Source organism: Protomyctophum parallelum, assembly GCF_964188405.1.
Source record: "Protomyctophum parallelum genome assembly, chromosome: 1".
Taxonomy (NCBI): domain Eukaryota; kingdom Metazoa; phylum Chordata; class Actinopteri; order Myctophiformes; family Myctophidae; genus Protomyctophum; species Protomyctophum parallelum.
This window is the reverse complement of record NC_139697.1, coordinates 3,975,451-3,991,122: the sequence shown is the minus strand read 5'-3', so window position 1 is coordinate 3,991,122 and position 15,672 is coordinate 3,975,451. Positions and strand designations below refer to the sequence as shown.

The 15,672-nt window shown below is 44.4% G+C and overlaps 1 protein-coding gene across 1 annotated transcript in view; it reads right to left on the bottom strand.

Moving 5' to 3' along the window:
- The window catches only part of LOC310871134 (synaptotagmin-like protein 1), a gene marked incomplete at both ends in the record, with an annotated part of 54,073 nt that overhangs the window by 16,354 nt on the left and 22,047 nt on the right, over window positions 1-15,672 (bottom strand). The window contains 6 exon segments of the mRNA XM_083782623.1: window positions 5,364-5,463; window positions 9,386-9,464; window positions 11,284-11,319; window positions 11,321-11,446; window positions 12,226-12,328; window positions 14,981-15,147. Of these exon segments, the coding sequence (XP_083638749.1) occupies window positions 5,364-5,463; window positions 9,386-9,464; window positions 11,284-11,319; window positions 11,321-11,446; window positions 12,226-12,328; window positions 14,981-15,147 (611 nt within the window).

Sequence of the window (15,672 nt, the reverse complement as noted above, 5' to 3'; positions counted from 1 at the left end):
CTTCCCCCCCACCTATATCCACCTGGCTGGTAGACGTGATGTTTCTCTTAAAGCTCGAAAAATTAAAATTCAAAACTAGAGGCTCAATCGGGAAATTCCATACTAGATGGCGGCCCTTCATAACATACTTCAACAGCTTGGTAACACTCCCGAGCGATCAGTCGTAATTTTATCTATTTTATTTAACTGCCCAGCATCAATTTCAACGTCCCAAGGAGGTATGCAGTAGGCTATATTATAATGTTTGTATCTTATTTTTTGTCTGTCACGTTCCTTTATTATTTTTTAGTTTTTTACTTATTTTCTATTTTTGTTCATTCGTTGTTCTTTTTTGTTTACCTTGCTTACTTTACTATTTGTTTTCTCCTTATTGTGTTGTATTTACATTTATTTTGATGTTCTGCCTCCCCTGTGACCCATGGGAGGGTGGGAGGGTGAACGGGAGGGTGGGCTGAGCAACCGTGACCACTTTTGGTCACTCTGCCCAGCCCAAGGGGAAGGGTTGCACAAAAAAAAAAAAAAAAGGGCGGGAATGTCACCAACAACAATGACTATGTGAAACTAACTTTGTACACCTCCCTGAATAAATAAATATATATAAAAAATAATGTTTCTATATGTCAGTGGTGCTCAACCTTTTTCGCCAACACATTTTCACGATTTTTTCAAAAGCAGCAGACCTACTTGTAGATCTGCCATTTTTCTAAAGTAGGCCTACAACATAATGCTTCAAACACCAAAAGGGGTTCAGGTTCAGGTTCATTTGTCATGTGTATAGATACAGAGTATAAATACAATGAAATTTATTTTGCTCAGAGCAAGTGCAAGTGAAGTGACAAAACAGTGCAATACAGTTCAAGCAGCCTGACTGCCTGGGGGGGGGGTAGAAACTGTTACTGAGACGGGTGGTGCGAGATTTGATGCTCTGGTAGCGTTTTTTGGAAGGGAGTGGTTTTGAACAGGGTATTTGCGGGATGGCTGGTGTCTTCCATGATGTTGTGGGCTTTTTTTTCATACAACGAGTGGTGTAGATGTTATGGAGACTGGGTCATTCTGTGCTGCCGATGTATGTACGGTTCCCGGACACGTACAGAATTGGTAAGGGAAAAAAAAAAAAAAAAAAAAAGCTGGCAGCGGGCGGATTATGTATTTAATCTGGCAGTGAATGAGTTCATGTAATGATTTAAAGGTATATTCAGTGATTTCACTTATTCAAATATCACTTATTTTTTGTTTTGTTGTGATAATCCTCCTACTATAGAGTGTGCTGGCCATATAAGGAGTTCCTTCCTGTCCCCAGTTAACCCCTGGGGGTCAAAAAACCTTAGGTTTCGTTTTTGACTCTCTATCCTGATTGGACGAAAGGCTGGGTCCCACAGCCAAAAACGAAACCTAAGGTTTTTTGAGTGAAATCACTGAATATACCTTTAATACTTTGTAGCAATGTTGATTTCATCGACAAAAATGACGATGGGAAATGTCTGTCGATAGCCTTTTTTTCACTATTATGACTAAAGCTATAAAGACTATACTGACAATTATTATTATTAATTAATTATGTCAACAACTAGAATAAAAGGGACTAAAAGAGATCCAGTCAAACTAAAAAGGCAAGTCGTTTTATGTTTGGTTGCACGCTGGGGGAAAAAAAGCAGATCTACAAGCCATTAGATGTATAGATGATCTGCTATTTTATTTTCAGCATGCAACCAAGTGTAAAATCAGCCACTACACAATCACGCCATCAAGGAGTTTATAGATCTACTTGTGGGCACTCGGCACCATTTAACACCAGCGGATAAATCAAAGCCCAACGCTGCACTCACGCCATGACAGCCATTTATTTATTTATGACAGCTTATCTATCCATCTTTTCTCTTTCTGTCAGGCGGCGCGCTCTGCACCATGTCAAAACCACTCAACCACGAGCTCCGCATTATCGGAATTTAATTATGCCAGTATCGAATGTCTTAGTTATTTTTCTTCCACTACCCCCCCCCCCCCTCCCCTCCCTCGCCTCCCTCCCAAGACTGAAACTCTCAGTATTCTTTGAACTAAACTACAGTTCCCGTAAAGTAATATCGTGTCACGGCCTCGAGACAGAGAGACGGGAAGGAACCTCGAAGAGAAGTTAACGTTCTCTTCCAGGACAGAATGGAGGAGCCTCCGGTTTCCCGCAAGCGGAGATGCGGTTTTTGAGAGAAGAGAAGAGAAGAGAAGAGAAGAGAAGAGAAGAGAAGAGAAGAGAAGAGAAGAGAAGAGAAGAGAAGAGAAGAGAAGAGAAGAGAAGAGAAGAGAAGAGAAGAGAAGAGAAGAGAAGAGAAGAGAAGAGAAGAGAAGAGAAGAGAAGAGGAGTCATGACACCCGAGTGTTTTTCTCACAAACAGATTGTGTGTGGGCGGGGTTGGCGAAGGGGCCTCCTCTGTATGGAGTTTGCATGTTCTCCCCGTGTCCCCTAGGGTAGGTACCCTCACATGTTCTCCCCGTGTCCCCCGGGGCCAGCCGGGGCACCTGTAAATTATGTTATAATTTAGCTATTGAAAAATGGCAGATCTACAAGCTCATATGAACTTGTAGGTCTGCTATTTTTTTTAAAGAAACGTTAAAATGTGCCTCAAATCTTTCCGAAAATTGTCATGATTTAGATTTTTTTTTTCGACGTCAGGCCTGAAGCTTGCCTCAAGTCATTTCCAGTATGGGTCTCTCTCTCTCTCTCTCTCTCTCTCTCTCTCTCTCTCTCTCTCTCTCTCTCTGAACGCGCCTCTTTTTACGGAGGCTATTTCGGCATGGCTTAAAATCGGAGCCACGCCATTTCCCCTGTGGAATCCCCCAGATCCACACGATTGGATTTTTATTGACGCAACAATGGCTTCTATTTCAGCATGATAACTCTCTGGTAGGCAGACTTCTGAACTGCCCATACAGCCAGCCCACCAATGAGAGGTGAGAATGAGTAAGGGTATAGAGTAGATCTCCATATAGTGGGGGGGGGCTGGCCTGTTCTGACATCACAATGCTGTTCTGACATCTGCATATAGACTCCATATTTGGGCCTGACATGCCCAATACATACATACATACATGGCCTACTTGTGCGCAAAGCAGAGTGCGCAAGTATACTGTCGACCGCTACGAACTTTCAAATCTCAGACTCTCTGTTTTCATTGAATTATGTTTCAATGAAACATAATTACAATTTACGTCACCAGTTTCAATATTATTGGTTAGCCAACAGGTAACGTATGTATGTATACGTAAGTTGTAAGTTAAGCCACCGCGCCCCATTCTAGCGGAGGCTGGTGAGAGCAGTTAGGATTCTAGCTGAGGGAGGGAGGGAGGGAGGGAGGCTGCCTGGCTGGTGAGAGCGGTTTAAAACATCCTTTAAAACCTTTTCTACCCCACGGGGGTCCGGGAGGGAAAATCTAAAATATGGGAGTTGGAACCTGAGACCTTGACCAGCCCCATTTACCCGCTGAGAGCTGTTCATGAGGTGGACACAATCTAGGCCCCGCCGGCGGGGGTCGGGGGATTGGGGCTCAGGAGGTTTTAATCCATTTTGACCTGAGATCAGATTCTAAAAAATGTCGTCTACATCCTGACAGTTTTCTGAAAAAGCTATGTTTCTGTGTCAGTCGTTCTTCGATTTTTCAAAAACAACACCTCCTCATGTTCATGTTTGAGAACCACTGACACATAGAAACATGAGGTTGTTCAGGAAACTGTCAGGATTTAGAAGACATTTGTTTTTTATTTCGACGTCAGACATAAATGGGTTAATTTATGAAAGAAATGTTTGAATATGGAGATGAGAGGATTCTTCCCGACAGCGGCGATATACAGTAGGGATATACAGTATGGACAGGGCTGCACATAAGTGGTGCGCAGGTGCGCATGCGCGGTAAAAATTAAAAATGCGCTGTCAATCAAGCGCCGGGAAGCGCTTCTGCGTACCAACAGCTGGGGCCGCCCAGAATGATTATTATGGCCAGAATACTAGAAAATGTTGTGGCGAGAGCATTTCCACCGACTGCCACTCAAAGTGGCTACTGGCCCAATCACAGCGCGTCCTTACTCATAAGGGGGAGGATCCATGCTTCTTTCTGAGTGCTAGGAGCCTGGGAGGAGGCGGAGGGCGGTTGACAGGAAAACCTTACACAAATAGTTTCGTCTTCTCTTCTCCGTTTCAGATAGCAAACTACTGTAGTCCCCGGTGTAAAAGGTCATGCTTTGGATGCTTTGCACTCTTCCCATTTGCCGCTGTGCTTGTGTTTGTTTTCCGGCTGCTGGAGCAGCATGGTTGCTCGTGTGCGATGCCGTCTCAAAACCCGAATCCGAGGCAGAAACCATATTAGCGTCTCTCACAGCCTAGGCACCGGCCACCGACTTTTACGGGTACTAAGGTTTTAGTTCCGACATAGTGGAGTGGGAAGAGTTTAAAGCATTGCGGACTGGCACTGCTGCTGCCCAACATGAACACCGTGTCTCGACATACTGTCCCTTATTATCGTAAAGTCGGGTAGTGTACACTGTTTATTTTTTTCACCGAGGAGCCATGTGTGTCTGACTGTCTGACTACGTACGTCGCCTCATCTAAAAACAAAAGGGAACTAGGGAAGCCTGATGTATGATTCGCCGTACGATGTGTCGCATGTTAAAAAAAATAGCTGATCTGCAAGCTCACAACGTGTCGCAACACGTTGTGAGCTAGTAGATTGGTTATTTAAATACAAAATAATACAAAATCTAATATTGCTTTGATGCTCATATCATATTATCCTTAAGTTGTTAACTTGTTTTTATTATAATATGCATTCCATAGGGCTGGACCACACATGGACCTAGATTTTAGCAAATTTATATATTTTTAATAATGGGATGAATCTACAACAAGAGCCATTCTAGGGCTAAATCTAGAGTTGCAATACCCTCCATTGACTCCCCACTCATCCAATAAATATTGTTTTGCTATAAGTTATTCATCCCTCTTTTATCCATCCGGCGAGACGGGTCGCCGCATTTTAGGAGCACCAAGCAACTCCTCCAGGTGCTCTTCTGAGTACTAGACCAAAAAAGTTGTGTGCAGCCCTGAGTATGGATGTAACAGTAGGATGGTACAAATTGAACCAGATGGGTGGTTAACCCATTTTGACCTGAGATCAGTTTATATACATGTCTTCTGAATCCTGACAGTTTTCTGATAAAAAGCTATGTTTCTGTGTCAGTGGTTCTTCGATTTTTTCAAAAATAGCAGACCTACAAGCTCATAGCGCGCCACTCGGTGGCACGCTATGAGCTTGTAGATCTGCTATTTTTCAATAGCTTAAAGCATAGCATAATGCTGACACCAATGAACACTGGCTCACCTTCTGATAAACGAGTCCACTGGACCTCCTCTAGCGGAGAGGAGACCCTGTGCCTCCCTGAGCCAGATGTGGAGCTCTCCTGTCTGGGGAACTCCTCCTCCTACACACACACACACACACACACACACACACGCACACACACACATGTATACAACACACACACACACACACACACACACACACACACACACACACACACACACACACACACACACACACACACACACACACACACACACACACACACACACACACACACACACACACACACACACACACACACACACACACACAGTTGTACTGTACTTGTGAGCACATGAAACATTGAAACATTGAATGGCAGTTTTAGAGATCGCCAACCCCCCAAAAAAAGCCAGAGTTATACCAGTTTCCTTCCCCGCCCTGTGGAACTCACTCCCATCTAGCATCAAGGCTAATCGTGTTAATGTATGGCATACATGCTTTCTAGGGGTATTAAAGTCTGCTGAATCCAAATCTGCTGAATGCCAAGCTCAAAAATGGCACTAAGCCCTCAAAATGGAGCATTTAAAGATGGCGTCCACCACTATGCTGAAACATAATAAAACACATTTTCTTTGACTAAACAAGGTATAAAATAGACTGAAATGTCCTCTTTTATGTTTTCATATATGGGGAATACAATGAAATATTCTGATTTAAGATCAATTGTGAAGAAACCACTTTTATATAATTTATAGTGACAATTGGCCTCTTTAGTCAGGCCCTTAGGGATATTTCGTGCTAATCAGTCTAAAAGCACCATATTTGGCCCAGATGTAGTCCAGGGCATGTTCTAATGATTTAGCTAGGGGGCCTGAGCCGGTGACCTTCACAGTCGCCATAGTGGCTAAATCCAATATGGCTGCCACCTGAAAACGGTTTTGGCTATATCTTCTGAACCAGATGAGCTACAAATGCAAACTTGGTGTCCATGTCAGGATGTTTGACAATAAGAAACATTTTGGAATACTTATCTTTATGATTGGGTGTGTCTGGACACCTAATTTGCATATGTCCAAGATGGAGGCAATATGAAAATACCTTGTTGTACCTTAACTTTTGACACTATATTGGCAAACTTGTTTTTTCTTTATCCTTAGAAACATTGGAAGGTTCTTATACTGTATGTTGTCGTCTGGACCCTCATTATTGGTGCAGGCAATGGCCTCACATGGCCTGGTTGCTCAGTATAGACTGCACTCACCTTTCAACCACAATAGTATGTGCAAATTGTGCATGCATAAAGTGAGGGGGCAAAGTGAGTTTAACGTCGTTTAATGCAATCAGATTTCTGTTCGGAGGTATGGGCTGCAAGGCCAGAAAGTGTTTTTTTCCACTCAGTAGGCGTTACCGCATAACTTCTGTGTATGATGATGATGTCACGTGTACCCTTTATGACTATGCCATGGCTTTGATCTTGGGCACCTCCGACTCTGATAAGAAGGCACTCTGACCTACTTACTTGTACTACTTACTGTTATGGAGTCCCATATACTGAAATCATGAATATGACAACCATGCAGACACAATAGCAGTGGGATGGGACTAGCCACTGAAACCACATGGATGTGCTAAAGAAAGATGCTGATGTGAAAATCACAACTGTCTATAGAATCGCTAGATGTACTGTATGGGGAATCGAGATAGCTGAAGACGCAGATAAAGGACATCAGAGTTGATCTGCACAGGCTCCAATTGGTGAGGGCAACCTGTCAGATCCAGTGTTGCCTCCAAAACAGCCTATATTCACAGCCTGTTAGCACATGGAAGAGAGCCAAAGCCAATCCAGAGATGTGATGCTCATGTCTCAAATAAGTGGATTGCAAGAACTATAATTGATAGACAAATGCCTTTATGGCCATTGGCCCCAGCATGGGCCAGGTACAGAACTATTCTTGTGTCCTTTTCAGGATGGTTTCAAGGCTGTAGTGCAGATAAATCCAGATTAGTTTGAGAGCACATTTTTCTTGTTACAAAGCAGTAGTTAACCCTACATGTCATCATCATCCATGAGCTCATCACTGATAAGCCCCCCAAAAATCGCTTCTCCAGTTACTTGAAGAAGAAAGTACCAGACATTAGGTGTACACGTTTGTCATCAATCGTGTGCGTGCGTTCATGTGTGCGTGTGGCAAAATATCAATGATTGCTGGTCTGATCTAAACGTATTGTTTAAAATCTAAACAATGTTAAAATTGTACTTGTACTGTTTCATATGTTAGCTGTATCAAAACTACTTACTTACTACTTAGCCTACTTGTTGTTGTCATTGTTTCAAAATCTCTAAATTGCATAGGTTATTTGTTTTGAGTTTAACTCAATCTAGGTGAAAATGTACAATAGATTTTGGTGAATTGTGACCATATTGGTAATAAGCAAATTAAAGTGCTCTAGTGTATATTTAATCATCATAATACACCAGGTTTACCAAGAGTGTTATAGGAAGATTTGGGTATAACAAATCTTCCTATAACTGCCATCTTGGAAATATACAAATTATACTTCCACCCAATCATAAAGATAAGCATTTCAACATATATCTAATTGTCAAAAATAAATAAATACACAAGTTTGCATATGTTGATAATCTGGTCATCTGGTTCAAACATTGATCATCTGGTTCAAACATTACATCCCTGTTTATATGTGGTGGCGATATTGGAGTTGGCTGCTGTGGGGACCCGGAAGGTCGCTGACTTGGGTGCCCTAGCTAAATCATTAGAGCATGCCCTGGGCTGCATCTGGGGAAACTTAGTGATTAGACTGATCCCTTAGACTTAGAGCCTTGACTATTCATAGAGAAGCAGCAAGCGTTTGTGGCTGATATTGTATAGTTAGGCCATCAGTTTATACCACAGGCATGGAATATTATTTGTAAGCCGTTTCTGCACAAGTATTATGGAGTTGGTTACCTTTATACAATGACACATTATGTACATAATGAACATATATAAATTATTGCATAAAGTTGGTTGGAATGATATTCGACAATAAATGACAATTTTCCCAATATGTATGAATTTTAAGCGTTTTCATCTAACTTGATTTCAAATCAGAATATTGAATTGGATTCCCCATATATGAAAACATAAAAATGTCACTTCAGTCTATATTTCTACCTTGTTTAGACAAAAATATAAGCATTTTATTATGTTTCAGCATAGTGGTGGCCGCCATCTTTAAATGGTCCATTTTGAGGGCTTAGCATCAATTTCTGAGCTTGGCATACAGCAGATTTGGATTCAGCAGACCTTAATACCCCTAGAAAACATGTATGCCATAAATTAACACGATTTGCCTTCAGCACTTTAAATAAGCACATATTCTGCCTATCTATCCTGCCTTGACTAATGCGTCTCTCAACCATTCTGTCAAACTTCACAGTGCGTTAATCGCGCGTTAAAAAAAATAGTGCCGTTAAAAGGATTGTGAGTTAACTAGTTAATAGTGCGTTAACTTTGACAGCCCTAATATATATATATATATATATATATATATATATATAGCACTGAAAAGTGCTATATAAATTCTGTGTTATTATTATTATAAATTATTATTATTTTACTTGTATGCCTTGTTATACGTATAAACCGCAAACCCTAAATCTAACCTATGAATACATAGTCCCAACTAGGGCATTCACTTCTACTCATTTTTACTAGTCGACTAGTGGACTGGTTGTTTAACTACCTATTATGTAAAAAAGAAGAATTGTTATTTTTTTGGGAGGGTGGGTGGGGGGGGGGGGAATAAATATTTGTACATTTAAAAACTGTATGCATTGGTGACTATAACTATAACGTACCTGATCTTGAGGCCTACAAAATAAAAAATAAAACAAATATTTAACTAGTCAACTAGTACCAACAAGGTCGACAAGTGGATTTACTAGATTCAAAAGATGCTTTTGTTATTTACTGAAAAGAACCCCACAAAATGTCAGAAAATGTAGAGATTTCTGTTTCTGACGATATACAGAGCTAAAAATCGTTCACACTCACCCTCTGAGCCCGCTGGGGTGAACTTGATGGAGAGCAAGGCCGTCCCACGACTGCTAATGGAGTCTGGGTTCAGCTGGACCTGATGGGAGGGGCGGAGAGGGCAAGAGAGAGAGACATAGACACAGAGAGACACAGAGACAGAGAGAGAGAGAGAGAGAGAGAGAGGGGGGGGGGGGGGAGAGAGGTTACTGCTGTGGCATGAGTAAGCAAGACAGCACCGACTCCTGCAGGGAGGGAAGAAGACAAGAAAGGAGGCTGTGGAAATGGAGAGGAGAGGAGGGGAGGGGAGGGGAGGGGAGGGGAGAGGAGAGGAGGGGAGGGGGGAGGGGAGGGGAGGGGAGGGGAGGGGAGGGGAGGGGAGAGGAGAGGAGAGGAGAGGAGAGGAGAGGAGAGGAGAGGAGAGGAGAGGAGAGGAGAGGAGAGGAGAGGAGAGGAGAGGAGAGGAGAGGAGAGGAGAGGAGAGGAGAGGAGAGGAGAGGAGAGGAGGAGGAGACTGAGGTTACATAAAAAGCTTTAGTTGTAATTCAGAGCGGTGACACCGTCTCTTCCAGACAGAGCTCTCCTCCAACACGACATCCGTAAACCACTACATGCTGCCCAGGCTGCTTCCCACTCTGCAGTCCTTGATTCTCCTAGACCTATCGGCGGCATTTGACACAGTGAACCACCAGCTGCTCCTATAGACCGATTCCGTACCGGTTTCATGGTCGCAGCCTACGTATTTCCTGTAGGCGGACTCGACGTAGCTGCGGGGGTAAAACCCTCACCAGGCGCACATCTTCCACTACAGTGAACGGCAGAGTGACTGATGTCAGTTTGCCTCAAACTTTACTCCTTTACCTGCTTTTTTACTAACACTAACATTACAAAGATGCCCAGAACATCGAGATGAACCTGTGTAGTTTATGGCTGCTCCAACAGTAGTGGCAACATAACAAATAAAATAAAACGGAATGTCTAATATCCACTGCGATGGCTGAGACCAGAGCCATTGAGCAATGGTTGAGACAAAGCAGTGAAAGATACATAACGCCAGTCTTACCCAATACCAAATATTTCTGTTTTATTAACACAAGGCTGCTGTACTTTATAATGAAGAGAGGAGAGTCCGCACACAGATTTGCTCCAAGGTGTTTGCTTTTTATTCAAAACACCATAATTAATACACAACGTTTCGGCCGTGAACGGCCTTCATCAGGTGATGAAGGCCAGCACCAGACAAGAACTGGATGTGCGCTAGCCACCTACCTTTTATGCTGTACTTTATACCTCATACTTTAAATGCTTAGTATGAGGTATAAAATACAGCAGCCTTGTGTTCATAAAACAGAAAGATTGGGTATTGGGTAAGACTGAAATTATGTATCTTGCAGGATTCTTCACTGCTTTGTCTCAACCATTACTCAATGGCTCTGGTCTCAGCCATCGCGGTGGATATTAGACATTCCGTTTTATTTTATTTGTTATGTTGCCACTACTGTTGGAGCAGCCATAAACTACACAGGTTCATCTCGATGTTCTGGGCATCTTTGTAATGTTAGTGTTAGTAAAAAAGCAGGTAAAGGAGTAAAGTTTGAGGCAAACTAACATCAGTCACTCTGCCGTTCACTGTAGTGGAAGATGTGCGCCTGGTGAGGGTTTTACCCCCGCAGCTACGTCGAGTCCGCCTACAGGAAATACGTAGGCTGCGACCATGAAACCGGTAAGGAATCGGTCTATAGACACCCCTAGCTGATCTAGGCATCGGCGGGACGGCGCTGAAGTGGTTCTCCTCCTACCTCTCTGACCGGCAGTACCTACCCGTGGCTGCAGGTGGTGCCATTGGGGGCTGCAGGGTGCAGTTACCTACCCGTGGCTGCAGGTGGTGCCATTGGGGGCTGCAGGGTGCAGTTACCTACCCGTGGCTGCAGGTGGTGCCATTGGGGCTGTGTGCAAGCTCCAGTCCCAGGTGGCCAGGGTGAGCTCCACCTCCCCCAGGAACACGTTCCTGCCCAGCGCCTCGGCGTGCCACACCGACACGTTGAGCGTGCGACTCTTCACCTCCCCCTCGGCCATGCTGTACTGTGGAAACACAATGACATGACACTCTTCATCACCCCCCTGTGGAAACACAATGACATGACACTCTTCATCACCCCCCTGTGGAGACACAATGACATGACACTCTTCATCACCCCCCTGTGGAAACACAATGACATGACACTCCTTCATCACCCCCCTGTGGAAACACAATGACATGACACTCCTTCATCACCCCCCTGTGGAAACACAATGACATGACACTCTTCATCACCCCCCTGTGGAAACACAATGACATGACACTCCATCACCCCCCTGTGGAAACACAATGACATGACACTCCTTCATCACCCCCCTGTGGAAACACAATGACATGACACTCCTTCATCACCCCCCTGTGGAAACACAATGACATGACACTCTTCATCACCCCCCTGTGGAAACACAATGACATGACACTCCTTCATCACCCCCCTGTGGAAACACAATGACATGACACTCCTTCATCACCCCCCTGTGGAAACACAATGACATGACACTCTGATCATCTTCCCCTCGGCCGTCAGAATGGTTCAATGTCTTCTAACATACACACACTCACCCTGAGGGTCTGATCATAGACTGGGTTCAATGTCTTCTAACATACACACACTCACCCTGAGCGTCTGATCATAGACTGGGTTTAATGTCTTCTAACATACACACACACTCACCCTGAGGGTCTGATCATAGACTGGGTTCAATGTCTTCTAACATACACACACTCACCCTGAGCGTCTGATCATAGACTGGCTTTAATGTCTTCTAACACACACACTCACCCTGAGCGTCTGATCATAGACTGGGTTTAACGTCTTCTTCCGGACAGACGTCTTCTTCTTACTGTGAGACGACTTGTCTGGCAACAGGTAGGTTTTGACGTATCTGTAAGACACGCAGACGCAGACGCACACAGACATGAAACGTATCTGTAAGGCACGCAGACGCACACAGACATGACGTATCTGTAAGGCACGCAGACGCAGACAGACATGAAATGTGATAAATGTGTATATAGTGTTGTTTTCGTCGACTAAAACTAAGACGAAAAATGTTCGTCGACTACCTATTTTCTCTGACAAAAACAAATGAACAAACTAAATGAAAACTAAGCTACGATGACTAAAACTAAGACTAAATATACTGACAATTTCGTTGACAAATAAAAACTAGACTAAAATGTTAGGAAGGGACTAGTGGACACGAGATCCAGTGGAAGAGATCCAGTATAAGTCATTCTACACTTGGTTGCATGCTGAAAATAGCTACAAGCTCACAACGCGTCGCAACGGTGACTAAAATGGTGACTAAAATGTGACTAAAACTAAATGAAGTTTCAGTCCAAAGACTATGACTAAACTAAAATAGAAATTTGCTGCCAAAAACAACACTGGTACATAGACTAGATAGAAGGTATGCGCATGCATAAAGTGAGTGGCAAATCGAGTGGCAAATTACGTGGCAAAGTGAGTTTAACATCGTTTAATGTAATCAGATAGGACTTTAACCCATTCTGAACGGGAACCATTTTGGTGTCGGCATCATGTTATGCTTTAGCTACAAGCTCGTATCGCGCCACCGAGTGGCGTTGATACGAGCTTGTAGGTCTGCTATTTTTGAAAAAATCGAAGACACTTAGAATCTGATCTCAGGTCAGAATGGGTTAATAATGAAACTGTCAGGATGTAATAGACATTTTTAGAATCTGATCTCAGGTCAGAATGGGTTAATAATGAAACTGTCAGGATGTAATAGACATTTTTAGAATCTGATCTCAGGTCAGAATGGGTTAATATATAATTGGAGGATTCTGAGTGATTACCAACAGGTTTGAATTACTTTGAATGAATCCTCTTTCACTTTGGATTGAAAAAGGTTATGGTGGGTTGGTAATCTGTACTAGCATGCACGCGGTGCTCTACTAGCCAATGGAGAGCGACGTTGCTCGGGAACAGCATAACATTGTGTCTACTCTATATGGGGCATGTACTTTTTTTACCCATTCTGACCTGAGATCAGATTCATACGAGGTTTCCACTGGACAACACACTGGTCTGATGAACCCATTCTGACCTGAGATCAGATTCTAAAAATGTTAGTCGTTCTTCGATTTTTCAAAAATAGCAGACCTACAAGCTCGTAGCGCGCCACTCGGTGGCGCGATATGAGCTTGTAGGTCTGCTATTTTTCAATAGCTAAAGCATGACATGATGCTGACACCAAAATGGGTGCCCGTTCAGAATGGGTTAATATAATGCTTTTATACGATGTTCATATAAAAAAAAAAAGTTAGGCAGATAAGCGTCCTGAATCATAGCCACGTTGACAACGATATATATATATATATATTTTTTTTTAATATATTTTTTATCCCACGATTTTGTAACCCATTTTTCACCCCTGTGTCAATCATCTAATGTGATCCTGGGCTCTACACACCCTCCACCAACCTAGTCTCCATATATGGGGGACGAGGGGAGAGCAACGGACTTGAACTCATGCTTCCTTCATGCCTGAGTGTCCAAGTTGCTCCTTTACACCTGACAGGGGGGAGTTTCCCTGGTTGGACGTAGCGCGTGGAAGGAACACGTTATTCCAACCAGTTCCTTTCCCCTCCATCAGGCGCCCCGGCTGGCCAGGGGGAGGCAGTTTAGAGACCAGTTCCTTTCCCCTCCATCAGGCGCCCCGGCTGGCCAGGGGGAGGCAGTATAGAGACCAGTTCCTTTCCCCTCCATCAGGCGCCCCGGCTGGCCAGGGGGAGGCAGTATAGAGACCAGTTCCTTTCCCCTCCATCAGGCGCCCCGGCTGGCCAGGGGGAGGCAGTATAGAGACCAGTTCCTTTCCCCTCCATCAGGCGCCCCGGCTGGCCAGGGGGAGGCAGTATAGAGACCAGGATTACTGCATGTTTTTGTGAGGGTACCTACCCTAGGGGACACGGGGAGAACATGCAAACTCCACACAGAAAGGCCCTATCGCCAACCCCGCCTTCGGGTATGGGCACTGATGACGCGGAGGAGGAAACACGCCGCCAGCATCCACAGCGTCCCGAGCGGGAATCGAACCCAGGACCTTCTAGCTGTGAGGCGACAGCACTACCAACTGTGCCACCGTGCCCGGGTTGACAACGTTTGTAATAAACCAACCCCTTTGTAAATCAGTCAAGATTTGAGGGATTTATGACCGTTTTAGTTTGAGCTGCCATTGAACATACTATACTGTAGCAAGATGGCCGCCGGGTGAACTACGTCAGAGACACGGCCTTGAGCCATCTAGCCTTTATACATGTTCTGTTCTGCTGTATGTGCCTGCAGACAAAACAAACCTCGTAAAAATGAAAGAATCGAAAAACGACTGACATTTTTTATAGAATCTGATCTCGGGTCAGAATAGGTTAATAATCAGACCAGTGTGTGTCCAGTGGGAACCTCGTATGAATCTGATCTCAGGTCAGAATGGGTAGCACACCCCCCGCGCCTCCACCTCCCAGTTCTTCTTCACACACACACACACACACACACACACACACAGCGTACTCACGGGTCGGAGCGGTTCTTGTGGGCGGGCGCCAGGTCCTCGCAGCGACACACTCTCACTCTAAGCTCCTCCTTGTGGTCGTCGTGGACCAATGAGAACTGGATACGACCTCTGACCTCCACCGCGCCGAACTCCCCCGTGCTGAACAGGCTCATCATGCTGCCGCTGAGCTGTGCACACACACACCACGCAGCACCCACACCACACACACACACACACACACGCACACGCACACGCACACGCACACGCACACGCACACGCACACGCACACACACCATGCCCAAAGGACAAATAGATCCTGAGTCATTGTCTTTGGCAGCACTGTCGTACATCAATGGTACATTACGTGTGTGTGTGTGCGTGTGCGTGTGCGTGTGCGTGTGCGTGTGCGTGTATTTGGTCAAAATGGGTAGGGTTTAAAAAAAGGCAAGAGCTTGCTCTGGTGCACTGGCCTAAAAGTGGGTCCTTAAAAACTGCTAAAACTTCTGAAATATATGTATGTAGGTATGTATGTGTGTGTGTATTTTAAAAGGGGGGGCTTTTTGGTAAAAATCCCAGCCCTGCCCAGGCCGTAGCGTAACGGTCTGGGCACCGGACTGGTAATCCAGTCGCAGTGTGCCGCGGGTTCGACTCCCGGACCCGACACGGCCTTTACTGCATGTCATCCCCCCATCTCTCTCCCGTTTCCTGTCAGC